This window comes from Drosophila serrata, unplaced genomic scaffold (genome assembly GCF_035046125.1).
Source record: "Drosophila serrata isolate PLE 108 unplaced genomic scaffold, ASM3504612v1 contig_217, whole genome shotgun sequence".
NCBI classification, from domain to species: domain Eukaryota; kingdom Metazoa; phylum Arthropoda; class Insecta; order Diptera; family Drosophilidae; genus Drosophila; species Drosophila serrata.
Window position 1 is genome coordinate 2,637,227 of NW_028257115.1, and position 27,085 is coordinate 2,664,311.

General features: G+C 40.5%; 2 protein-coding genes across 16 annotated transcripts in view; one reads left to right on the plus strand and one right to left on the minus strand.

The window, feature by feature from the left end:
• Window positions 1-27,085, plus strand: part of Mp (collagen XV/XVIII-type protein multiplexin) — a 62,129-nt gene that overhangs the window by 28,316 nt on the left and 6,728 nt on the right. For 4 of the 15 annotated variants that reach the window (XM_086829713.1, XM_086829715.1, XM_086829716.1 and 1 more), the window contains exons 5-18: window positions 11,020-11,115; window positions 11,740-11,775; window positions 11,875-11,943; window positions 12,278-12,344; window positions 12,488-12,633; window positions 13,004-13,141; window positions 15,425-15,571; window positions 19,895-20,008; window positions 22,707-22,952; window positions 24,415-24,492; window positions 24,598-24,844; window positions 25,018-25,095; window positions 26,012-26,166; window positions 26,254-26,346. In XM_086829713.1, coding sequence (XP_086685839.1) covers window positions 11,020-11,115; window positions 11,740-11,775; window positions 11,875-11,943; window positions 12,278-12,344; window positions 12,488-12,633; window positions 13,004-13,141; window positions 15,425-15,571; window positions 19,895-20,008; window positions 22,707-22,952; window positions 24,415-24,492; window positions 24,598-24,844; window positions 25,018-25,095; window positions 26,012-26,166; window positions 26,254-26,346 — 1,710 coding nt within the window. The remainder of the gene's footprint in view (window positions 1-11,019; window positions 11,116-11,739; window positions 11,776-11,874; window positions 11,944-12,277; window positions 12,345-12,487; window positions 12,634-13,003; window positions 13,142-15,424; window positions 15,572-19,894; window positions 20,009-22,706; window positions 22,953-24,414; window positions 24,493-24,597; window positions 24,845-25,017; window positions 25,096-26,011; window positions 26,167-26,253; window positions 26,347-27,085) is intronic. The other 11 variants (XM_086829718.1, XM_086829719.1, XM_086829722.1 and 8 more) reach the window with 5 other exon arrangements.
• On the minus strand, window positions 1,305-3,565 carry LOC110187729 (uncharacterized). The gene is made up of 2 exons (XM_020957187.2): window positions 2,018-3,565; window positions 1,305-1,938 (listed from the first exon to the last, which is right to left on the minus strand). The coding sequence occupies exons 1-2, from the start codon at window positions 2,261-2,263 to the stop codon at window positions 1,480-1,482; spliced, it is 705 nt and encodes a 234-aa protein (XP_020812846.1). The 5' UTR covers window positions 2,264-3,565; the 3' UTR covers window positions 1,305-1,479.

The window sequence follows — 27,085 nt, forward strand, 5'->3', positions numbered from 1 at the left end:
AAGCTAATTTATATTCCCAGTGTAGATGTTGATAAGCAGCATGTTAATTCCGCGACTTTTCACCACGGATGTATCTGCTGCTGAGTGTGCAGCACTTTTCCCGCTGCTCTGCAAATTGGATGCAGTGCAGCCCTCCGGAGTCTGAACTGAACTGCAGTTTGGCAAGCGTGTTGACAACCGCCACGCACTTCGATGCCCCAGGGGTCGCATTCGGAGCGACAGGGCTGGGGATCGAGACTTGGGGCCTTCGGTCTAAAGATATGTGTCTGGTTATATACCAAGGATGTACCTTTCCCACCGCCGCAATATAAATAGCACTGATTTGTGCTAACAAATACGGAGCGGTGGCTGTCGCTATCTGCTATCTTGCGACTTGCTGCCAGCCCGAAAGTTAAGCCAACCAACCATACAACCCATTTGTTTATTATGAAAATACGGGCTGGTTTGGTCTCGAGAGTGGGTCTTCGTATCGTCGTTCTCTATGTGTGTGTGTGGTGTGTGTGTGTGTGTGTTAGCGAGTGTAAGGGGGTGTGGATTTTCGTTGGTGTGTAAGTGTATGAGAGCTGCCCACAAAAACCTTAAACTGATGACACACTTCACATGGAGGTTTCTGCCTCTGGCTCTCCGGTTCTGGTACTTTTTTCGTTGCCGTGTGCCCGTTGCTCAGTTACAGAGAAAGAAAATTTGGCATATACGAGGGAAAATATTATAATTAAGCCCTATTAACAAGCTTATTAAATACGGGAAAGTTGGAAATTATAGAATTGAAAAGAGTGGAATGCAAGTAAGAACTATTTTTAGGAAGAATATAAAGGTTTTCAGGGACTTATTCATTACTTTTCTTCTCAACTTTCTTCAGTTGATTTAAGAAAGTTGTAAATTATGGAATTGGGAAAAGTGGAATGCAAGTAACAATTATTTATAGATTTTCAGTGACTTATTCAGATGAATCTTTTGATAAAATCTTTTTAGGCTTCTTAACTTTCTTCATTTGATTTAAGATTATTAATTTGCAAAATGTTTTCCTCAGTGTACCCCATAGCCGGCTTTCGGTGCTGCATTTCCGCTTGAATGGCGTCTGTGCTCGGAGCAACTAACAGCCCATTGACAAGGGGCCGTTGGTCTGGTGGGTGGATTGCTGACTTGGGGCGTATCCGTATCCCTATCCACCCGGACTGGGGGGAGGCGGTGGGGTAAGTGTGTCACCACACACGACCACGTAACTGAAAGGCATACTTACCGTTTTAAAACTGTGCTGCTCTGTACATGGCACACTACTATATTGACTTTGAAGCATAAAAAGCTTTCCCAGATACTCCAATACACTGGAGGCGAACACTCTTTATTACTGCCCCATCGCCGGCGGAGTCATGTATCTGTGTCTGTAACGTGGCATGAGTCCGGGTATATGGAACAAAGGAAATGTTGGAAGCTATGCCTTGGGAATAAACGAGAAGATGACTTCCTGATCGGACCGGCTTAGCGCTGGGCCTTATCTACGGCTCCGAATCGAAGTGGTCCCTGGTGGAGCTCGGTATGAGGTTCAATAGCGGCTTCCTCCTTCGTTTCCACGGGAACATTGAAAAGGGCACAAAAATCTCTAATGTAGTTCCTTAGACCTGCGATTCGTGTCTGGAACTGCACAAATGTGCGTTCATCGAAGATCTTCACCTTAATTCGATCGGCAGTGTCCAGAGTTTGGGCAGCCATGTCATGGAGGATTCGACGATCTTCAAGGATTCTAGTGCAGAAGCGACTAAAGTTGGTCACAAAGTTAATGAGGTCTTCTATCAGTTCCTCCACCAGGCAAAACTTTTTAGTTTTAGTCTTTACGTTTTTGGGTTTTGCTGCTAAATAGGCATGGTCAAGTTTTTTACGGATCGATTTTAGATCCTCGGGCAATCCTTTTAAGGCATTTTGAGTTAGGACCAGGAAGCCCTTGAAACAGAGAGTGATTTATTAATTAAATAAGAGTTTTAATCTATATATATTTTATAAATAATTTATTGGTACTTACATTCATATCGCTAATGGCATGAAATTCGGAGAATATCTCATAATCTGGCCACCAGTCCTCGGATTCGTCGTCGTAATAATCTCGCGTGGCCGATATTATGCGGGCCCCTAGAATCTGTCGAAGTTGAGCTAGTTTTGGCTTCATCACCTCAACAATTAGTTTACGAAGCTGAGAGATCTCCTCGCTGCCTTTGGTATTTTTGGGAACTGGCTTCAGCAGTTTATATTGATTATTTGTGGTATCCATTGGAAGTTAAGTAAATAAGAAATTGGGGGATAGTTGGAAATGGGAAAGTATTGATTTTGAGGGTTTCTTATTTTCTATAGTAACATTTTAAGTTATGCTATTGACTTAAATTTCAAAGAATATATGACTCACTCTTGCTTCCTTCCGTATTTTTGGACTTCCCCTTTTCAAATGTATCTCGAGTGGTAAATAATTTGCTGTTGCTGCAGCTGCCTCAGGAGGACGGTTTACGCTGCGTATACGCAACGTTGTCACAGTCTGTTTGCTTTGGGTTTATAAAACTGTCTAAATCAACACACAAGCACACAACACTCACGCTGGCACATAAACACACTGACAAATCTTAAACACACACATAACGTGTTGGTTTATGCGCAATGGGAGTTTTAATTTTTATTTTGTTTTTGGTTAAAACACAAAATGTGAGCTCGTTTCTCGTTTTAAACTAATTGTAGAAGGCAGTTAAAACCAACAATGAAATGCCATGGCTGTCCTTTGCCTCTGGGCTATTTTGTTGGGTCACAAAAACATAAATATGAAAGTAAAAACATTCTAATGAATTAATTAAGTGAAAAATATAGCCACTGTATTTAATATCTTTTTATGTTATGACTTAACTAGTTATACATAGCAGGTGTAAATACTGGATGTATTTTTGTAGATTTAAATTAATTGATTTATATTGATTTCTTTGGCTTATTATTGTTTTATCCATTTCAAAGGGTGTATAATTGATATTTTTTAATTTATTTATTTATAAGTGTATTTCATTTTTAAATATATATTCTTAAGATTAATTGACAACATTATCTTGTCTCTGCCAGGTGTGCGTAACTCAATTAATTACATTTAGTATTTAAAATCCGTTTCGCATTTGCTAAAAACCATAAGCTTTCATCTCCCCCATCTGAGCTTACAAAACTCTTCTGCTGCAGTTGGTATAAATATATAAATATATATACATATATATATATATATCCTTATATTTATATATATCTGTGTGTGTGTGAGTGTCTCTATTCCCCCAGATAAACAGGCTGCCGGATAGGCACTGTGACAGAAAGACAAAGTGACTGAGAGACCGAGAGACAGACGCTTTTCTGCAAAAACGTTGGCGCAAAAACTTTTCGAGATTTGTGTCAGCTCGTTTGAGAATTAGTCGTAGGTTTTTAGCAAAATTAAAAAAAATCTGTCACTATGCGGTTGGCATTTGCCGTCTCATTGTTTTTTTGGTCCCCTGACGGGGGACCGTCACCCAACCCCACCGCCTCTTGGCTTTTCCACCCACTTCCAGATCTTCTTTCCCAGGCTCCTTTTCGGTTACAGTTTATGTTTCCGTTTCTGTTTCTCTGCCAGTATTTAGATAGTCACTTCTGCTTGCTGTTCACGGGCAACCCTTCTTTTTAAAACAATAGTATTTAAGGGTATTTTAAAAGTGTTAATTAAGTAAAATAATTCATTGAGGCATCGGGTAATTATTTAATTTAATCAGAAACAAGGTTAAGGGCTTTCTTAATGGAAAAAATCACGACAAAAAAACCTAATTAAGTAAGAAAACTTCAATATATATAGCTTATATATTATCCTTGACAAACTTTAGACATTTTCTTGGCAAACCATCTTCAATGCCACTATTTTTTCATATCCCACTGTACATTTATCCTGAAAATCCGTATGTGAACGAGGTTTCGTATCCCCGTTATGCATTATGTGCTCTCTGTGCTTTGATGTGACTATGTCTTAAATAATTTATGTGCCGCAAAATGTGCAAAGTAATTTATTCTGATTATATGCAAAACAAAAAAAAAAAGAAACACAGAACGGGCAAGGAAAAAATGAAAATGGGCATCAAATAAAATGTGAAACGGCCGCCAAGTGTCAAAAAAGAGCGCTAAAGTCAAGTGTAGAGTAAAGAGAATTAAGTCCTGCACCTGGGCACACACCGCCTTACTTTTGGCCTTTTCCGTGAAGTTCGCCTCCTGAAAGCGGGCGGACCGTAAAAATTTATGTTGCTATAATTTAGCTTTAAAATCGCGCCAAACCTCAGCCCAGCTCATCCGAACGTTGAAAAGTGGCAACGAGAGGGGGCGGCACGCATTTAAACGGAAATAAAATAAAATTACAAAAAGTGCGCAACTTTTTGACGTTGCGATTGTTATCCTCGTTTCGGTCGCTCCACTGTTTTCCTTTTTTTTATATATTTTTTTTTGCGGAGGGGCCGAAACGGCTGTCAGAAAGTGATTTAGAAACTATGCTATGACCCGGGTAAGGTACCTTTGGCCAGGTCGAGTTCCGTGCTCCCTGCTCCGCTCCGAGCTTGAAGCTCCAAGTTCCCAGCTCAAAGCTGAATCTACCCAGACACCATTTGGCATTTGTTTGTTGTCGACTGTCGGCCCTGTCGGCCGCCTGTCGTTTGGCGGCTATAACGTTGAATTTAAATTCAGCATTTTCGGTATTCGCCCCCCTACTTTCCAATTCTCAATTCCAATTGCCATGGCCATTCGTGAGGCGATTGGAATACCTTGAAATGAATTGAAATTCAATTGTTTGCACATTTCTGCGGCCAGCTAATTGAAGCCAAATTCCTGCTCCAAATTGCTTGTATTTATCCCGGGAGTTGAGCGCTAAATGCGCATAACTTATACGTATATAGTTTTTGCCGCTCGGAAAGTCGCTGGCAAATATGCTGAAAATGTCAAAACGTCGTTTACATATTTAATGCGCTCTAACAGGCTTAATCAACATTACAAAGTAATTAGAGTTAATTCTTTTGTACTTGAGAGCACGCCAGAGCCAGAAACGAGCACAGACACCTGGCAGAAGGCACAAGAGCACTCAAAGAATTGTTTCTAATATTATGAAGATTATGAAAATAGATTGCGAAAAAGGTTTTTCCACATTTTAACATTTAACTAGAGTTTTAAAGTGAACAAATTTCTCAAAGAAGTAATTTTTATATATATATCTTTGGTATATAAAATTCATTCTATAAAAAACCCACTTGGAATTATATTTGTTAATATAAATTTAATAAATAATCTCCCAGTTTCTCCTTGTGTATGATACCACAAGTAGAAGCTGGCACAGGTAGTCAGTCGCAGTCAAAGTGCTTACGCATGTAACCGGTGACACAGCGACACTGAAACTGATGACGATGAAAATGAGGATGACGATGCCAATGATGACGATGATTACGATGACTGAGGATACCCGTATCTGTAAACTGTTGCGCGGCAATTTGCATGGTTAATTATCTATTAACTTGGGCATAACTTTTTCGGGGGGTGCGAGTGCAGTGGCAGTGGCAGTGGGAGGACTTGACAGGATTTGGGGAGTTTCCCCAAAAGCAGCGCTAAACAAATGCAGATACACAAATACTCTCGCAGATATACAAACACAAATACAGGGCACACGCAGGCGAATTAGAAGCCACCGACTGTGTCGGAGCGGGACGAAAATATGTACATCGGTTTCCGCTGTTGTTCTGGCAGTGGCTGCCATTGTCATTATATAAGAGGTAAAGCGAAATGGGAAAAATAAAAATACTTCCATGAAACCTGAAGGAATTATTAATACTCTATAATGTGCTACACAAACGGAAGTTGGAGTTTATTATGACTTGAAGTTTTTAAAGGCCTAGATTTGGCTTTAAAGGGCGAGTAATATATTAAAGTATTTCTATACCAAGCTCACTTTTTTTTATTAGATACTAAGTAAATATGATTAGGTGCGTGTAGTTAAAATAAAAGTTTGATAGTTATGTTATTTTTATGTAATTATACGATTAGTACTTAACATATGCAAATTCATACATAAATGTTGTCTTCTCTAAAAGCCTTTTTATATATAAATTCCAAGTAGCCTAATAATTTTGTAATTACTCCAATAATTAAAGGTTATTTCACTTCATTAATTAAATAGTTGAAAAACTATTTAGCATTCCACAAAAGTGACTAACCCCGTTTTCGAGCTCTGACAATATAGGGTAGAGGAGCAGCATCAGCGGAAACAAGTTTATGGTAATCTTAATGCCTAAAGCTTTCCTTTGTTTTGATGCTGCTGCAAGCCGTAAATTTCACTTATTAAATATTTGTGCTTAATTAAGAATTTAACTCTCAAAACACGAGGAATGTTTGGAGGTAAATAGAATTAGGAGCACACTGTCTTTGGCATTGGGGGAGCATAGTTCAAACTAGGCTTTAATTCTTATAGTGAATAATTTGTGCCGAATCTGTTTAGAAAAAACTGAATAACGTTTGGTTTGGTATATAGCTTTAATTCATCAAGGCATAATTATACACCGACTTTTAATTAACTTCTCATAATTAATGAAACTTGAAACATTGGAAATTAGTAATATAAAACAGAACTTTAGACTGGTAATAACTTTTCCGTGTCTATTGAATTTCAAATCGTATTATTCCACAGAAAATCCATTTAAATACAAATAAAATAATCAAAAACCTTCTTGAAATACTTTCCTACATGCCTTGTTTCCCATGTATAAATCTTATTTAACAGATAAAGGCAAACAACTTTTTATAGTTTCTTTAGAACAACTTTCTTTTCACAAGTTTCCGATTGAGACAATTGGAAAGTTATTGTCTGGCAATGGATTCAACCATTCAACTCGGCACACATTCGTTTTGTACATGGGAATCCATTTTCGGTTAATTTTTAAGAGCCCCCAATCGATCTCCATTATTGACACATTTTTGACAAATTGCCAGATAGCCGCAGAGCTGCGTGGGTAGCGGTGGGTAGCGTCTGTGGCCAGGAGTCCTTTTTCTTGTTCTGTCCTGCGAATCGCAAATGAAACGTGTCTGGCATTTCTGAGGAGCCACGGACAAAGGCCAGCCGACACTGCCTACCTTTCTGGTTTACCGAAATGGCGAAATGGAAAAGGGTCAACGATTTGCGTATTATTTGCTTTATTTTCAATACGTCCTGCGAACCCTTGTCAGGAGGAAAGGACTCATTGCTAGGCAATGAATGCTTGGCTGCTGCGCAAATATTACCGCACTTCCATCGCACGTCCCTGCCTCCATCTCCTTGGCATGGCATGGCATGTCCTTGCTCCGCTTCTTTCGCATTTCAGTTCATTTCTGGCCTTAATTATGTACGGCGCAGAGCAAACAACAAATGCACAAACACACAGCGGCACAGCACATGTGCACACATCACATGCCCATGCACTTTCAGCCCAGTTAATTGCTCATGGCACTCGGAGCACTCTGCGCCACTTGACCGACCTGCAGCTGCCGCCCGCTCCGCTCCTCCTGCTGAGGCGCCTTATCCTCCTCCGCTTCCATCCTGCCGCCTGGCCTGACACTATTTAAACTAAATGCTTACCTTAAAATCATATTCCTCCTGGATCCAGGACACTGAAAATGTTGCCATTGCCTGCGGCCAGCTTTTCGTTATTTAAAACGGCCTTTGTCTGCGCTTGACCCTCTGTCACAACGGTCCTTCTTGTCGTCCGCCGAGACAATCCTCTGGGGCACTGGCAAAAAAAAAATTCGAACTGTTTTCCAAGCTGCCAAGATTTAAAAAGCCGATAGATAGTTTTTAAAACCAATTCAGTATTTTGTTATGTGTAAAAATATGGGTAGGATAGTATTCATTAAATAGATAAGAATTTTAGGGGTTTTTTTGGGTAAATTAAAGTTTTTTTTTCAAATACCATAACTTTGCCAAAAATGCATTAATTTCAATTCGGAAAGCTATTCTGTGCTTGTTTTTATAGGGTTAACAACTTTGCATACTGGGTTTTAAAATATAAATAATTTAATTTTTTTTTTTAATTTTGATAATTTTAACGATCCTATAAAATTTTGAAAAATTTTATGAAATTTTTTTTTCTACCAGACATAACTAGATCGACTCGGCGGTTGATGTTGATCAAGAATATATATGATTTATGGGGTCGGAAATGACTCCTTAACTACTTTAGAAGCTTCTGACTAAATGGGTATTATAAATCTTGCATACGTGGCGTATACTTAACGTGAAAACCCTTAAACTAAGTATACGCTATGTGTCTGTTTAGGAAGAATAGTTTTAAAGTTTCTAAATTTCCAATTGAAAAGCATGTTAAAATTATATTAAATTATAAGATCGAATAAGAAATCAATAGATCGTTATTCATAAATAATTGTATAATGAAATTTTTCGAAAAATCCAAATTTAAAAAACGCATAACTAAGCCAAAAACGCATAAATTCGGAAAGTTGTTCCATGTAAGTTTTTATTAGGTTATTAAATCTACATATCAAATTTAAAATTTAAAAAATTAAATTTTTTGTCCAATTTTTTACAAAAATAAAATTTATAAAATTTATAAATTTGAACATTTTTTTTTTTAAATTTTTCTTTTTCTACCAGACATGGCTAGATCGACTCAGCTGTTGATGCTGATTAAGAATAAATATGATTTATAGGGTCGGAAATGACTCCTTGACTGCGTTTCTAGCTTCTGACTAAAATTATAAAACACTGGAAGGGTATAAAAATCTTGGATGGCAAGGAACTCTGTAGTATATTTATAAACATAAATTTTCTCTATAATTGATACCTTTTTTGTTTACTACTTTTTTTTGGTAGTGTACTTATTTACTTACGCCTTTTCGATAGCCTCCTCTTGGGTCTGCTGCTGCTCGATGTCGTGCGCAATATGGCCGAGGCGAACGGCTTTGATGTCCTCTTATCAGTTCATCGCTCTGAATTTCTGTCGTGCTCGAGAAGCGGTCGAAAAGGGTTCTCCGGTGGCGTCGAGGCTAAGTCCTTTTTGCGATGACCAGATAGTTTTTCCTTCGGCAGAATCCCATTGAGCAAGGGATAAGTCGGAATGTGAAAGCTTATACTTGGATAAGCAAATGTACAAGTAATATTATAGCCACCGTAATTATTATTCCAACAATATCTTTTGGAAACCGAAGACTTTATTAAAAGAAGAGAAGTTTTCCCGTTGTTTACCAAGTGCACAATGGCACAACTGCCTTTAATTTACCTAGCCAAAATATGCAGGTAATAACGAGAGAAGGCAAAGTCTGCCTTCAAAATGGCGACTAGGCGACTCACGCCCAAAAATGCCACTTCCTGCTGCTTAATTTCCGTTTCAAGTGAATTTCCTTGCTGCTAATTTTGTTGCACACACACAGACCCACACACACCTAGGAGGGGCACGTGCTCGAATGGAAACTGGGCCACACGGACGCGACCACGGACAAAAGTCCGGACAGAACACGGACATTGCTTTCATGCCCGTGCTCTCTCTCCGGACAGTGATTTTCGCCGGCTCGCCATTTGTTTGGCGCATAGTTTTCTTGAACCAAAACAAAAGCAAAGCGAGAAACAAAGAGAAAACTTTAATATCCGCACTCAATGGCACAACAGCAACAAGCTACATGGAGAACAATGCTCACTTCAATGTCTATTGATGGGCCACGTGTGTGTAACAGCCCCTCGGTTCCTATCTATGGGCAAAATATACCCCTCGGTTCCTTTCTCTATCAGGATGCAGCCCTCTTTGCTTTTGTCATCGACCCCGGATTTAATGGCGTTTATGCGCCGGAAATGGAGGTTTTCATGATTTAGACATAGCCTTAGGAGGATTCTAGGAGCCTTGAAACTTGACAAGCTGAGTTTTATGAACATTATTCAATTGGAAACACTATTTGTCGTCAGATATGTTTGAAAGTTTAATCGGAATATTACATTAATTATTTGAAAATAATTCTTTTAATAAGGTAGAATTCATTAAACTGGAACTCAATATTTCATTGAAAATTGTTAACAGCTTATTTTATTTTCTGTTCTTACTCTAAATTCTCTACAATCGCGATTTGGAGCAAATATATTTGCTCGCTTCCCCCATAAACTTTGGGCCCAAAAGCCAGATTGTGTGTCTGGCTGGGCGCATATTAAGCCATTGTGAGCCTCGGAGCCAGCACGCTTTTAACCCGAAATTCAACGAGTTAGCGTCTCAGACAAAACTTTTTTAACTGAGCGGCAGCATAAAAGCTCCTCGGCCATTACTATCATTCACAGGGTGCAACAACTACAATGGGCTCTTGCTATTACGGTGGCTTAGACGAGTCGAGTTCGAGTCCCTACCGAGTCTCGAGTCCTGGTTGTGAAACCAGAGTCCTGGGCCTGAGTGTTTGCTGCCATTTTTATTTGCAGGAGTTTGGGTTTATGGGCAAATGTGCATTGAGCATTTGTGTCTCTATCTGTGGCAGTGAGTCTGCACGAAGGAACAGAAGCAGGAGCAGCAGCAGGACTAAGGACACCCCACACCGGTATTGTTTGCGGTTCATTGTCTTCTTGTGCCATAGTCCTGTTGGTCCCTGTTCCGTGTGCAGTTAGTATCTGCGGTTAGCAGTTAGACTCCAAGGGGTTTATCTATCCACCCAGGGCCCCTTCTGGGCTAATGTGAAATATGCATGCTTAATTGTAATTCTAAATCCGAAACCACGGCACATTAGTCGTCCGGGCAGCAGTCACTGTTGCAAATTAACATCAATAATAAATTTCGATTTGCGGCAATTACAACTGGGCCTGGTCAGGGGAGTTTGGCCAGCTATGGGATATACTTTATAGATGCCTCAAATACAAATTGATTGATTTATTATGTATAGCTGTGGGCATCCATTGTGCGTCGATGAAAAGCGTTTCGAAAATTATTCCGCTGGCAATATTACATGTAGAATGAATTCAGTTGGTCCTAACACTAAATATGTAAATATTTAACGCAGGGCTATTTAGAAAAAATCAATGTCTATGGTAATCCCGATGCCATAAATGTCACATGCATGCCGCCCCCAAAGGCAACGGTCGCACCCACCACAGCGGTAAGTCATCAGGATCGTCGAATGGCGACGATGTCAATGTCGCCACTAAACCCACAGAGCGAAATGCAATGGTTTGGATTTAAATTAATTAATGAATAGCCAGGCAAATCATCTTACTGATAAATTACATTAAAATTGCATTATGTCCGCATAAGTGAGAGAATATTTGCATGGGATTTGCGTTTATTTATTGAGACTGCTAATGCTGCAAATAACATGTAATCAGATACACTTATGCGTTGATGTATTTTTAATCCAGGCGTAGAGAGTCATAGATGTGAATAAAATAGCTTTTGCGGATTTAAGTTAGTTTATTTTGCAAATTCACAATTAAATTTTAGCATTGCGTAAGTTCTTTATAATATCAGCAAATCTAAATAGCTTCCAAATTAATTAATAAATTATTCAAAGGGAAATTCACTGAATATGTATATATAACTATTGTGGTAAACATAAAAGTCAAAATGATTCTATATTTATTTTATTATATTTATATTTTGTTAGTTTTATTTTCCTGAACAAATTTTATTTACTACCTTTTATTTAACCCTTTCTTATTTTAAATCTAATTATTATTTTGTAAATTTCTGGCAATTTGTTTATTATTTGAATTATGTTTTAAAGGATCTGGATTCGTTGCCTGATGATGGGTCTGGAGAGGTATGTGTATGATTTCTAAATTCCAGGTTACTGTATCCTTTTATCATTTATCATTTATTTAATTTTCCTTTCCCCCTTCTATATGATTTAACTAAATAGAACTTTTTAGCCGAAGATTCCACGGAAGCCAATATTTTAAGTGACGATTTCTGGGCTGCATCCGATGAGGTTAGTCCGTATCCGCTTTAAAGAGCAGCACTAAAATAAACACCAGAAATAAATAGAGTAATGACCCAGTGCATTAAACGAGTGCAGCTGGGTTTTTGCGGGTTTGCCATTGTTTTGCTATTGCTATTGACAGTGCTCTTGAAATGCCATAAAATGAGGGGGTTTTCGGGTCGCAGTTGCGCTGACCACTGCCACTTTGCATAATTAAATATTTATATTTAGTTATAAGTTAATTTCTGTCCATGGTGGTGGCAAGTGGCGAGTGCAAAATCGATGCCGTCCAACAACAGTTTGCTCTCTATTCCTAATGAGTACTCGATTTCCCTTTCCACAGGCGACGGACATCTTCGACGCCAGCGGTATGCAGCCCCCGGGACAGACGCAGTACACGCACGAGAGACGTAAGTGAAGAGATAGCCAGGAATCCCATTCACACGCCCAAGTCCTGTCCCAATTCCATTCCAACTACCATTCCCACTTCCATTTCATATGCTAATGCAATGGATTTAACCATCGCCCTTTTGTTTGCTCTCCGTTCTTGCAGCATACCGCGGCATCAAGGGCGAGAAGGGCGAGCGCGGACCGAAGGGCGACAGCATACGCGGTCCGCCGGGACCGCCGGGTCCGCCCGGGCCCAAAGGTGATCCGGCCGTCTATCCGCCCTTTGTGGAGACAACGAGTGCGGGGGCTGTGAGTATTGCAAATTGACAGTTATTCGCCGCGGGCATCTGCACAGAGAAAAAATAAAAGATATCAAATTACTTGCTCATTAAAATCATATGTATTTTATAAAATATCCCATGTGAAATATGCCAAACTTTGCTTATAAATTTTCAATAATATCTTTTATTGTAAATAAGGATCTTTAAGACTTAGTTTATTGCCTAAAGGGTCCTTAAACCCTACGTATAGATATTGGTAGTTGACATATTTTTCTCTGTGCTCGTTGTGACGGGCAACGCAAAATTGCCTGCCATAATGATGTGCCGTGGTAATGTGATCCGATCCATAGCCAGGTGCTAAGTTTGTATTTCATTTCTCATTTCTCTCCCCCCTGTAGAAATACACTGGCGAGTGTACATGTAATGCGTCTGATATCCTAGAGGCCATCAAGGACAATGAGTCGTTGCGGGAAACGCTCCGCGGAGCGCCAGGACCGGCGGGCAAGGATGGAAAGCCAGGTACCCCTGGTCACACCGTAAGTACTACCCTGACTATGGCTTCATCTTCCTTTTCTCTATATATATATTTAACTACCTTTGCATAAGAGTTTATTAATTTTGGCAGGAAGTTTGACAAAGAGATAATGTAAGGATAGATAATATTATAAAAGTAGGACATTTTTATTATGCTGTTGGTAAAGTTATTATTTGACATCTATCTCATGTAAAACTCAGACCTTGTAGGAAAAACTATATACACTTTTAGCAAAGAGTATTTATATCTTCGGTTGCCTTGATAAAAGTTTTCTTCTTGTTTTTCTTCCGTTCGTTGGGCTTATCGGTATGTACGGCAATTTCGAGTTACAACGGGTTGGCAAAAAGGCAATATTTGACATGAATCTAACACATTTTCAATTTCATTACACACATCGTCTAATCTTCAAGAGAGAGTGGCTGGAAGGAGGATGGTAACTGTGGAGTCTGGGCAATCTGAGAGGAGAGAGCTAAGAGAGATCCCAAAAGGGGCTGCATGTTTTCCTATGTCAAACATCATAATTTGCACAGCGCAGAGAGCCAGCTGTGTGTGTGTGTGCGAATGGCAGTGCGTGTAACCGGAAATGGAAAAAAAACGTTAGGAAAAGAGATGGGAAAATGCGAAGAAAGTCCCCTCCGGACCGGGAGGGGGGAGTAGAAGGGAAAATGGGAGCAAATCGTAACGTAACGAATATTTCTTTATGCGCCAGCTCACGCTTAAACACTTATCCACTCTCCGGGTGGCACTCGTTATATTATCTCATCAACTGGCAGCGTCTTTGGCAACCATAAGTGTTCACTGTGGATACACAAAGGATGTCGCTGTATCCATGTGTTGAACTACACTTGACTATGTACTTGCCATTTACTTCGTGGAGCACACTCCTATCTCTCCTTCTGCCTTCACTCTCCACTCTCCCCTCGGGTCAAAGGCAAAGTCCACAGCAACTCGTGCTCCTCTTTCGGCCACCACTCCACTTTTGTAGACTTCTGAGTGCTTGGCACGCAACAGGGCCAAAAACTTTGAGCAGCTAACCGAAAATAACATGTATACGATATGAATGCACGTCCATTACTCTTGGAATAATTCAAAAAGCGAAAGCAGGCCAAAGACAGAGTACCCACCATCATCATCATCTTGCAAAATCCGCCGGCCCATTCAATCTCGAATCTAACATTTTCTGGGCCACTCCAGCAACCTGTGGAACGCAGCCTCTTCAATGCGATGCAATACATCAAAAGGAAAGCGGTATGCCGGGCCGGGCATTCTGCGGTCCATCGCCAGCAGCTAACTGCTTGGGAAATATGCCAGTTCCCTTCGAGCTTACCCAAACCTCGTCCCAAAAAACCCGCAAGAGCCTCCTAGGCTCGCTGACCCTTTGCCACCTCCACCTCCACCTTCGCTCTAACTTCAGCTCCAGAAAGGCTTTGGTAGCTCGGTGAAATATGGCTAGCTGGCGCGCATACCGGAAATTCCTGCGACAACTTTGTTGCCCCACTGCTAATCCCTTAACTAATAGCAATTAATTTAAAAGACGACGATAAGCAACAGCTACATAGCCGAACACAACACAACACAACACAAACAGAACAACAGGAACATGGCACGCAAATGGCTCACAGCGTGACCATTTTGCATAAGATTAAGAACATTGGGAGACACATTTTTTGTGTACCCATCCATGTCGCTATTGGAATGTCGAGGCCCCCCCTTTAGCTCCTTATACCCACAATACCCAACTCCCTAGCCGCGAGACCCAAAAACCGAACCGAACCACATGCCACACGGACGACGGGCCTGGTCGCGTAGATTAATGAGCTCGGACTAAAACGCAACGATTATGTAAATCGACCGCTGCCAGTTAGAAACCCAAAGCTCGAACTCTACTTTCAAACCCGAAAGAGCTCCTTCTGAGGCCTATACACCGTAACAAAAGTTATATCAAGACCATGATAAATTCCATCTTATTCAAGGTTATCGATATCGTCTCCGAGTTTTGATCGATTTTTGATACCATTTTTTTTCATTCAGTAGATCATATTGTAATAGTTTAGGCTATACTTTACGATCTTAGCCCTTTTTTCGGTGTAGACTTCCCCGGTAGATGTAGATTTGTAGCTCTAAGGTCCCAGGACACGTTATATGCACGCCCACTAATGTGATTTATTTCTCTGTCGCTGCCGGCGACGTTTCTTCCTTTCCTCCTTGGTACTCCTCCGTCTATGTCTACGTCTACGTCTCCGTCTCTATCGCCGCCATCCCGTTTCCGTTAACATTTATCCAGGGAGCAACCGGAGTGCCAGGAGCTCGCGGCGCCCGGGGATCCGAAGGTGCCCAGGGGCAGAAGGGTGAGCCAGGCGTCGACGGTCTACCCGGTGTCGTGGGTCCGCCGGGACCACCGGGTCCGCCTGGTTTGCCCGAGAATTACGATGTAAGTATCACAAAAAAAAACAAGCTATTTAAATTTATTTACAATTTGAAATTACTTACGTCTTTATGGGTGTACAATGTACAACGAAGAATATATGGCAAATGATTTTAATTACTTTGGTTCTTTCAACCTGGAGTTTAGAGTTTATGTTTGAAAGTTAACTTCATTTATCTTAACACGAATCTATTTTCATTTAAAAAAGGGTTAAGCCTAATACTAATATTTTTTTGAAGTTGTTAAACTTCTTTTACATTTATATAAATTACTTGTTTTTCTTTTAAAATACTTTACTTTATTTTATTAGTTAATTGATATTTAATTTTAACCTCAGTAAACCTTCAATCCGTAAAATAATTAACCATTTTCCTTTAATAGAATTTAATATGAAATAAAGATACTCTTGCGCCACAAACAAATTTAAACAAGTAAAGTGAAATTTATTAAATATTTTAAGGCATTATTTAATAAGGTTCCAAAAGGGCAAGAGTATCTATTCTTCGGCTGGCCGAAGATACTTTATATTTTAATTTAACAAACTTCATAACAAGCTTGCTTTTCGATCAAAATTGCACCTTTTACAAAAGGACAAACAAAGGCGCGTTAGCTAATGCAGTTGCTCAAAGTCCTTTCCCGTCTCCTTTTTTATTCTATCTAGCTCCAGGTTCTTGTCCGTATTCCTGTCCGTCTGTTTTCAATCACGCACAGCTTTATGAATGGCGTCTGGTGGAGGTAAACGTCCGTCGTGTTTTACAAGCCGCACAATTTGCCTAAACTAATTTCCTTCCTGGCCAGCGCGCGCAGTAACTGTGAAAAATTACCACCCCGGTGGACGGACATGGCGTCACGCCAGATTCGGATTCAGGCGAGGATCCGTTTGCCAGTTGGCATTGTATGGTAGAGTTTGCCAAAAAGCCAGCACGTTCAGAGTGGCCACCATTGTCGTTGTCGCGAATGCCACAAAATGCCCTATCTGTGCTAATAATCTTAAAACCGCCAAGGTTTTCACCGCACAAACATCTCCGCGCGGAGGGCCGAAACGTAAGCGTCTTGAGCACGCGAGCAGCCAGTCCTAAACCCAAAATTTAAGTGGAGTCCTCGTGTCGAAGGTGAAGTCAAGTTGGAGTCTACACGGAGGGAAATTGGTAGAAAAAAAATGAGAGGGGAAATATAGAATTTTAGAATTTCATATAGTTTTTTTTTTTACATTGTAATAGTCAGAAGCTTGAAACGCAGTGAAGGAGTCATTTCCGACCCTATAAATCAGATATATTCTTGATCAGCATCAACAGCAGAATCGATTGAGCCATGTCTGGCAGAAAAAAAAAATTTGAAAATTTTTTTCTAAATTTCAAAGTTGAAATGGTCAAAAATTTACGAAAATTTTAATTTAAAAAAACTTTATAACTTGGTGTGCAGATTTATTAACCTTATAAAAACTAACATGGGACAGCTTTCCGAATTTAAATTAATACGTTTTTGGCTTAGTTATGAGTTTTTAAAATTTTGATTTGTCAAAAAAATGTGATTATAAAAATATTTATAAATTTCGAATCTTTGAAGCTTGGCTATGATCGATTTCCGATTCGATCTTATAATTTAATTGCTAAGATTTCTTTAAAGCTGAAACAACTTATCTTTATAGACCTTAAAACTAGTTTACCTTAATACACACATGGCGTATACTTAATTTAGAGCTTTGCACGTTAAGTATACGCCACGTATGCTAGACATATACATAATACCCTTTTAGTCAGAAGCTTCAAAAGTAGTGAAGGAGTCATTTCCGACCCCAAAAATCATATATATTCTTGATCAGCATCAACAGCTGAATCGATCTAGCAATGTCTGGTCAAATTAAAATTTTTGAAATTTTTTTTTCAAATTTTTACAACATCGTTAAAGTTTTCAAAAATGGCAAAAATTTTAAATTTCTACAAATATAAATTGAGTATGCAGCTTTTTTAATCTAATAAAAACTAGCACAAAACAGTTTTCCGAATTAAAAATAAAGCATTTTTGGCTTAGAAATGGTTAATTTAAAATTTAATACCTAGTTCAAATTTCAAGCTACATAAACTTTGGCTGCTAAAGCTAGAAAACTTGCTTAATTTTAATTTTTGTAAACTAACATCATTACATAAAGAAAACAATAATGTACCTTGAAACTATTACCTAAACTTATAAAAAGAATTTATATATAACTAGTTAAAAGCTCAACAAACTTCTTAAAATTACAGATTTTTAAAGAAAATCTAAGTTTCTTTTTAATCAAATTTTTGTTATATATCAAATACATTTTTAATACGATATTAATTCAAGAACAAGGTGTGTTTCCAAGACATTATTAATTTTTATTTTGCGGAAGCAGGCCAAAATTTCATTACTTTTTTTCTATGTAACGGTGAGTGAGTGGCTTGTGTTGGGCCGTAGGCCGCCGTGGGCTCAGTTTACAGGACTCGGGGGCCAGAAATTGGGATCCTGGCTGGATTCGGGGCTGCCGCATGCCGCATGCCACATGCCAATGACGACGATGACGATGCCCGGTGTTCCAGCTGGTGGCAATTACCGTTATCAGCGCATGGCGCGCTCAGTTCACGCGGTTAAATGCGGTAACACGCACACACAGATATAGATAGGGAGCCGTTGTGTGGCATGGCCCACACACATACGAACGCAAACAAATACGAAATCGCGAACAAACACAAATGCAAACACATCACTCGTTCACGTTCACCCGTGGCATCCGCACCGTTGCCACTTTGAACCCTTTCATGCAAGAGTGAAACTTTTCTTTTTGCCGCTCGGCTTTATCACCACATTTCAACGCCGTATGTTGAGCGCCCCACCCCAACCCCTTCCTTTTTTTCTGTCTTCTTCTGCCACATCTAAATGTTGGCCAAAAGGGGGGATGGGTCGGCGTTGGGTGGGCCGTAATCATTATCGCACTGTTACGTTTATGAAAGTGTCAAGCTACTTGTGGTCGACGAGGCGGCAGTAAAAATCAGACAGCCACTCGCCTGTGTCGGCCCGCCCATTGTTTAATGTCGGAGGGTTTATCGTCATTATCATCGCCCCCGAGTCCGGGAGACGTAGCCAGAGAGTCAGCTCTAGAGCCTTTTAAAAGCTTTCCGTGGGCGTCGTACCCTCTGTGTTAGCCCAGAGATTGGGAGGTGCCAGGATCCACGACAAGGAAGCCCACTGCTGGCAGTTAAACAAATGGGTTTGAATTTCGGGTCTGCAATAATAGAACATAGAAATCAGGGGGAAAAAAACGAAAGGGTCATAGAACAGATTGTCAACACAAAGGAAAGGCAAAATATTAAAGGACAAGACAATTTTGATAGGATATTTAATTTCATTTCATTCCGTTGAACCTCTCTTTAAAGCAAATACTTTAAAGATCGTCATACCAAAACTCAGACTCCATACTTGAAAATCGTTTCAATAAATATTTTCCAGGGTAAAGCCACATTCGTTCTTCAGTATTAACAGACTTTTCAAAGCCACATTTAGAGTCCTTAAGAAGCAAATGCTTTTATGTTTATTAAAACGACTTTTGATTGTCAACTCGACTTCCACTTTTTCAGATGTTTTATTCAGAAATCCAATTACCCAAGCCTATGTATATATGTATACAATATATATATTTATTATGTCTGCTGCTCATATGAATCCAAGTAAAAGTTGCAATTTTGAAGCTTGTTTGTTTTTGTTTTGTTGACTTCGATTTAATAACAGTGAAACCATCTAATAATACGCTTCAATTTCACGCCCATTGCTCTATATTATTGTTATACGTATAAATCGTATAAAAAAAAAATATGTATTCTTGTAACAATCAACACATAAATAACAGATAAATTGGAATCCAACCAGGACCTTCAAGGTATAAACATTTTAACAATTTCATCTTATGCTCCCACCACCACCACTAAACCGTAAAATACTCTTAACAAAAAAAACAAAGGCCAAGGCAATGGCAAGGGCAAAGGCTTGCCAACTGGCCGGGGGTAAGCGATGGCCACAGCATTTAATGGACTAGAACCACTTGCCATCATTAGCCCCGCCCCTCTGATCCGCCCCCATCAAGAAAAAGATCATTAATCAAATTTCCGCCGTAGATACACCTCCGTGTATTTGCTGGAATCGCCATGTGTCCCTCGTCAAAAAAGTGGGGCGGAAAACCCAAACTCTTACTGTGTGAGAGGCGAAGCAAAAAAAAAACGATCAGAAAAATGGGGCCCGAAATACATGTATCGAAAATAAATTGTACAACAAGCAAATATTTAACAAATTACTATGCCTATACACATACCCTCACAGGAATCCCTAATGGTCAACTCGATGGGCACATTCCGGGGCACGACGCAGCCAGGACCCAAAGGTGTGCCCGGCGAGAAAGGTGATGCGGGCCAGAAAGGAGAGCGCGGCGATCCGGTAAGTCAGAGGGCATGTCTAATAAATGGCCCTTTACCCTTACCACACCCCCCCCCCCAATTCCATTCCCCTCATATATGCCTTATAAAGTGTTTCCCGGGCCCACACACGATTGTTGTTTCAAATATATAACAATAATTTCTGCCCTATTGACTACTCAATTGATTTTGAGGCTTCTCGAAAGGGCAACCGGGGCCAAGGAACTCTCGTCCAAATGAGCAAATCGTCTACGAAGGAGAATTTGTTTTTGGCCTGGGCCAATAATGGGGTTTGAAAAGGACATTGGGTTATAGGGAACAATGTTATCGATAGCCTTTTTATTGCCTTAATTAGATTCGGCAAGATTATGAATACTTGTATTAGACTTTTGAAATGGCCTGATAAAAGAATAATTTGAAAATTGGAAAGTTTTCTCAGAAAATAAGAGCTTTAAGAAAATGTAAACTATACTTTAGCATTAGATGGGAAATTTAAGGAAATTTTCCTTAATAAGCTATATATTTTTTATATATACTCTCTCATAATCTCTCTCATTAATTTTGTACTGAAAAATTAGGAAATCCTTAGATATATTTAATGGCCTTCTTAAAATAAAAAATATTTGGCAAATATAGGCCAAGCTATTAACCCCGCAAAGGGATAAGCGCCACCACATCCCAAAATGTCTTGGTGTTTTCGAGCTCAGGCCAAATTGTATCCAATTTGATAGATAGTAATAATTTTTTCCGAGCTCCCCAACAGCTCCAGCAGCTCCAGCTGAGTTCGTATTTATGGCATCGCAGTCATTTGTGCAGGAAATACACAATTTGGGGCATAAATTTCTATCAGCAGTTGGCCCGAAATGCGTCACTTGAGACGATGCTGGCCAATGTCTCCTGATTTCTTGTCCATCTGCTGGTCGTGCGGGTTGGGGGCCAATTTGTGTGCATTTATAGCTCATTTGATTTTCAGTGGATATGACCAGGGGTCAGCACAGGATGAGGAATGTCCATGGTGTGGAGGAGAGATGCCATCCAAGCGGAGGCGAGCATAAACTATTTCGTTTCATTTCGTTTCTTTTCACTTCTCGTTTTGGCATTACTTTCATAATAAGTTTTGGCCATTTGGGGAGCTCATCCTGCTTAGGCGACGCTTACTTCCCAGCCATTACCCCGTATGCCATTTAGCAGCTTAGTGGGGGTGGCTTTGCACTCTCCAGGATCCAAAATACCACTCTCGCTCCGCAGGATCTCTGCCCTACATACATCCATACATACATATTTCTTTTATGTGCAACCTCAAAACTTAAATCTGCCAGCCGGGGCTCGCATAATGTGCTTGTTGTTAGTCCGTTTCCCTTGGCTTTCTTTTGGGTGAGCTTCTCACGTGGGCGACCTGAACTTCCGGTGTCGCAGATTACTCTTCGGAACACCAGCCAATTTGAAATCATAAAGACACAGCCACCGTCACAGCCACGACTTTTCTACATATACACAAGCCATGTTTATGCGACTTGCGGTGAAAGGAATCTGCCGTGGATGTAACAAGGCTGCTTTTAAGTAGTTTCCCCTTGGTGGCCACACCCGAAATTAATCGTGCGTGAAATAAAAAGAAATTATGCAAACAGTCACCCACACACACATACACATTATGAACGACAAATAAAAAAAAAAAAGAAATCGATTGGGATTTTATGATAAATTCACGCCCAATTTGTCAGGAAGACGGCGTATCGCCATACCCCCCAGTTATTGTATTACAAAATTTCAGGGAAAACTAATATGGAAATTAGCATTTTAAACGTATGAATACACGCACAATTAGGTTCGTTTCATTAAGCCTAAAAAACAGACACACACACACACACACATCCGAGCGTGGATCTTAAAAGACAGCCTCCGGAGCAGTCGTGTGTGTGCTTGGCCTTATTAATTATTCATTAGTTGGTATTAAGTTGGCGATATGGAGCAAGGTCCTCACCCGCAACAAGCTCAGGCCCCAAGGAAAACAGCAGCCGGATTATCCCAGTACATGCACTGTGAAAAAAAGGGAGTCAATTATAGTAAAATCAACCTAGGAAGTATCTGGGGAGAATAAATAATTAAAACTACATTTTAAATATATTTAATTACCTAGTCAAGCCATCGTCCGATACCTTTGAAAAACCTTATGAGCTCAATTATGGTTTTGTAATTTTCCCAGCCCAGTATTTCGCTCAGTGTGGCTACCATTTTCCTGCAAGCATTTTCCAGCATCCACTCGGGTGGGCGCGTGCAAATTTATGGCGAACCATTTAAGGCGCTGATGATGTGGAAGACGACGCTGGGGATGAATTGAGTCAAGCCGAAGGAAGGAAGCAAATTTCCACAAAGGCTGGGGACCAAAAAAGGAATATGGTTTTGTGTTTTCGGGCTTGTCACCACGGCACTGCACACACATTCGGTCGCATAAATTTATCTAGCATGTGTGTGTGTGTGTGTGCGGGATTTCGGAATTGATTTGATTTCAAAATGAGTTTGAATTGAATTTTTTCTGTCGTCGACAAAACGTTTGAAATTGAGTTTTACGGCCAAATTAGGCGAGAGCTGTTACCTCCCCGGCTTCAACCATTCCCCAGACCCTACATCCTCATCCCCATGGGCACATGTAGCCGTATATTTAAGACCGTAAATCATTTCACACACTTGCTTTTCTTCCTTTCTGCCTCCATCCTTGCCAGGGTCACAAAGGTGCGCACGGGCCCAGTGGCGCAAAGGGTGAGCCCGGCGAGCCGGGAACACCCGGACTGCCAGGATTGCCCGGCCAGGCTGGACAGCCTGGTGGACTCGAGGGCATGGCCAGCGCTAACGGGACCAAGGGCGAGAAAGGAGAAAAGGGTATGCGAGGACGACGCGGCGGCACCGGACCCGCTGGACCAATCGGGCCGCCCGGAAAAACCGGGGCCATGGGCGATATTGGACACTCGGTGAGTATTGGATTGGAGGAGAAGTAGAAGGAGGAGCAGGAGAGTCCGTACAAGTACAAAGTCCCGAGTCCAGGGCCACTCGCAACTTTCGCATGCATATTCATGAGATGGCCAACTTTCACATGCTTTCACCCATTCTGGCCAGGAGCGTAGCCATGGTCAATGCTTGGGTGTACACGGAAAGCAAAGAATATAATTGAAATTATTTGTATTTATTTTTTATATTTGAAAAAATTTCTTTAAAAAACTTCTATCAGTTTGGTATTTCTAGCTATTGCACAAGGGGTATAACATCTCCTTCAATAATAAGTTATTATTTTCTTAGTAAAAGAATGCAAAAGTTAATCGATTTTTGTGCAACTCCAAAAGGCAATAGCATTTAGGATCCTTTTCTGCATCCTTTCTACGCCCGTGAATCCTGCTCCTTTCGATTGTTCTTGCCACTGGGAAAAGTTCGCAGACAAACAGACATTTTCTGGCCGCACTCGCGATCTAGACAATCAGGACAGTGAAAGAGGTTGAGAGCAGAGAGCGGGTCGAAGGGGGTAGAAGCACACAAAAAAAAAGTGGAATAAACTCAAACGAAAAGTATTTTAAGTGCATTTTCATCACTGTTATTCAGGACGCGGCAGTCAGCGCATCGCACGATTCCAATTGCAGTTTACCCAGAATTTCCGCCATTATTCCGCAATAACAACAGCTAAGCAATGGCAAACTTTCCTTTTTTCCAGCGGAGTCAGTGAATTGAGAGGCACGAATTCCATGGCATTCTCGGTTGTAGTATTCTGTGCCAACTGGCATCGTTTACTGCCCGAAATCAAAATCAAGCAGCGTATTTACATGAGCTTGGGAGAATGTGAATGGGACACGGAACTTTGGCTCAATTGCTAGAACGAGCGGAGAAACAAAAAGGTTTTTTGCGACTAGAAAATTGTTGCATTCCGAAAACGGCGAAAGTTTGGCCATTTTTGGCCATAGTTCAAGTTGCCTCGTTGGTCCGGCTTCCTAACTCCATCTTCAGTTCAAGTTCCCATTGCATCTGCAGCAACTTTGCTGGCAATGATCATATAATTTGCTCCAACTTTCCCACTTACGAGCGAGGGGATTTTGATTTTTCCCCCCGAACCATGTGTGAACTTTGCTACGTGCTCATGACATTTGAGCAATCGAAAGCTCATAATTTTAATAATTAAACGTGGCTTAGAGGCAAGGAAATTGAACTGGTATAATACTGGTAAAGTTATTAGGTTCTCTTCTAAGAATTTTATAAGGAAAAATTACTAATTGACATATTAAAATTATAGATTTGATATTAAAGCAAATTTCCTCCTTTTGTAAATCTAGCTTAAAGTTTATATAAAGTAAAAAAAATGTAACTTTCAATCAAACTACGACCTGATAACAAATTTCTTTTATATCCTGCTGCTTCCACTGATTTTCATGACCTTTAATTGATTCTCAGGGACGGCCGGGCATGACAGGACCAAAGGGCGAGATGGGACCCAAGGGCCCGAAGGGAGATTCCGGCGGACGCGAAGGGGTAAGTAGAGACGACATTAAGTATACGCCCCATCTGCCTACAGAGGGTGGGTGATGGATCACCGAGGAAGCGAGACACTGACTGGGAAAACTTGTTCGTTCACAGGTCAAGGGTGACAAGGGCGACCGAGGTCAGGATGGACGCGATGGCCTGCCTGGACCACCGGGACTGCCTGCCACCGGTGGCAGCGATGGTGACAGCAGCGGAGTGCAGTACATACCGATGCCAGGACCTCCAGGACCTCCGGGACCACCAGGCCTGCCGGGTCTATCGATTTCCGGACCGAAGGGTGAACCCGGAATGGATTCGCGTAGCAGCTTCTTTGGTGACGCCTCCTATTATGGCCGACCAGGTGAGCTAAACCCCAAGAAACTTGCTCCGAACTTTTGTAAATATATATAACAGCGTGAGCCTAGTTAGAGAGAGTTAGTCCTATCTGTATATAGCTAGTACTGTCCTTACCGAACCTAACTTATCCAACCTGTGTCAAACCATGTCATTTGTATCGTACTCCCCGTCATCAAGGTGCGCGCTCATCTTTAGACGAACTCAAAGCACTGCGAGAGCTGCAAGATCTGCGCGATCGGCCCGATGGCACAGCCGGTAATCAACAATCTCAACTCAACCATCCACCATTCTTTATTGAAATAACCTTAGCGTTTGTGTTTTGCCTGTGGCCTGGCCATTCGGAATGTTGCTTGCATGACTCCCCATTTCGCCCAGATAATTGCCTCCCTTTCAACGAACACCTTTCCCACGGCTATTTTCCCATTTTTCCTGGAATGCCTTCACAACCGTTTTATGAACTAGCTCCTTGCTCCTTTTATGGGGAGCAAGCTCCCTCATATTTGCACATCATCATTAACTCATTTGGCGTTGATAGAGTACAGCGTGTAAACATTTTCTTTATGCGCGAATTTTCACACCGTCATGACTTTTCCGCCGCCAGAAAATCACCCGACTCATGGCTCCCACAAAGACATAACACATTTTAGTTACCATTAAACTGAAATGCCAGTTTTTGGCATATTTTTGGCGAACTTCTGACACTTTCGGTCGGTTTAGAAAATATATAAAAATGCGCTCACATATGAATTATTAAAGCACGAATGGTTTCCGAGAATAGAAATAAATTCTGACGAATATAGAAATCGATAAGTATTTCTTGGTATCCTTTTTCCATTTATTTACTTATTTTTTAGCATAAAGAGAAATATTTATATATTTTATTTTTAAAATTCTTTTTATTCACGACTCTTTAAATTGTTGCTGAATGTATCTTCTTGCATGGTTTACTGATCTTTATATATTTTTAAAATATTTTATAATTTGATTTTTAAGACGTAGAATATTACCTCTTTTAATATAATATATAATATTCCTCCACTGTCTTATAGCTTCTTTCTTCTTAAATTATACTGATTCATCACTGTCGTGATTTAGCACTTAGAAAAAATCAAATTTAAGTAAATACAGACTTATTGTATTATGTGCCATAATGCCTAAATTATCCTTGCAGAGCCACCGCGCCAGACAGGACATTCACACAAACATGAAGAGGCCCTGGGGCCTGTTGAGGGCGAGGAACCATACTTTTCGGCATCCTCCTCGAATATGAATATGAAGATTGTGCCCGGCGCAGTCACCTTCCAGAACATCGATGAAATGACTAAAGTGGGTGTCGATTGGTTAAATTTGGCACCAACCATGTATTTTTAAACTCTTTCTCGATGTATGTGTATTTTTTTTCCTCCCATACAGAAGTCGGCACTGAATCCGCCGGGCACGTTGGCCTACATCACCGAGGAGGAGGCATTGCTCGTTCGCGTCAACAAGGGCTGGCAGTATATTGCGGTGAGTTTTTTTGGCCAAAGTCACACAGAGACAAGTTTTTAGTAGTATTTTTTAATAATTGAGATTTATTTATTATGATAAAATTGGGGAAGAGTGTACCGAGAAAGGAGGTTTATTGGTTCAATTGTTAGATGAAGCTAAGGACTCGAATTCCACTTATTTTTATACATATTAGTCTGAGGTAATATCTTTTGCTATAGTTATTTATATATACATCTACTATATAATTTCTTTCCGTGTTCCTTCAGTTTCGTTTTCAGTTTGGGGGGCTGGATTTGATTTCTGGCTCCTAAGCAAACAGAGGGACCTTCGGGTAGCACTTTTAAAATGCCAAATATGACAGGCGCTGAGCCCGCTGGCGGGCGGTTATTATTTTATAGATCCCGCTCCACCGCGCCCGGTTGTGTTGTTCCATTATGGCCATAAGCCCCTCAGAAAAGAAAGCGGCAAATGCATGCAAAAATAGAATCGAATTGGCGGATAGCAATGGAACTGGCCAAAAGGAGGGGCGCGTGTTTGTCTTCTACTCGCCTTATTTATTTATTTATTTATTTTTCCATGCCTGCCATAAAATAAGGTTTGTTTGGCATTGCCCTTGTATCGACTCGTTTTTTATTTGCACATTAAATGTTGCAGACGTTCAGACTGATTGCCAATCACACATGTGTGTCTGTGTGTAGGAGTATCTGCGTTATTCAATTATATTGACTTGCGTTTGGCTTTTCACTTGTCCCGGTTA

Bases quoted from the DNA above. Each gene is read 5' to 3' on its own strand.
- LOC110187729 (XM_020957187.2), bottom strand. From the start codon at position 2,263: ATGGATACCACAAATAATCAATATAAACTGCTGAAGCCAGTTCCCAAA. The intron at 1,939-2,017 runs GTAAGTACCAAT...CTCTGTTTCAAG, and splicing joins ATGCCATTAGCGATATGAAT to GGCTTCCTGGTCCTAACTCA.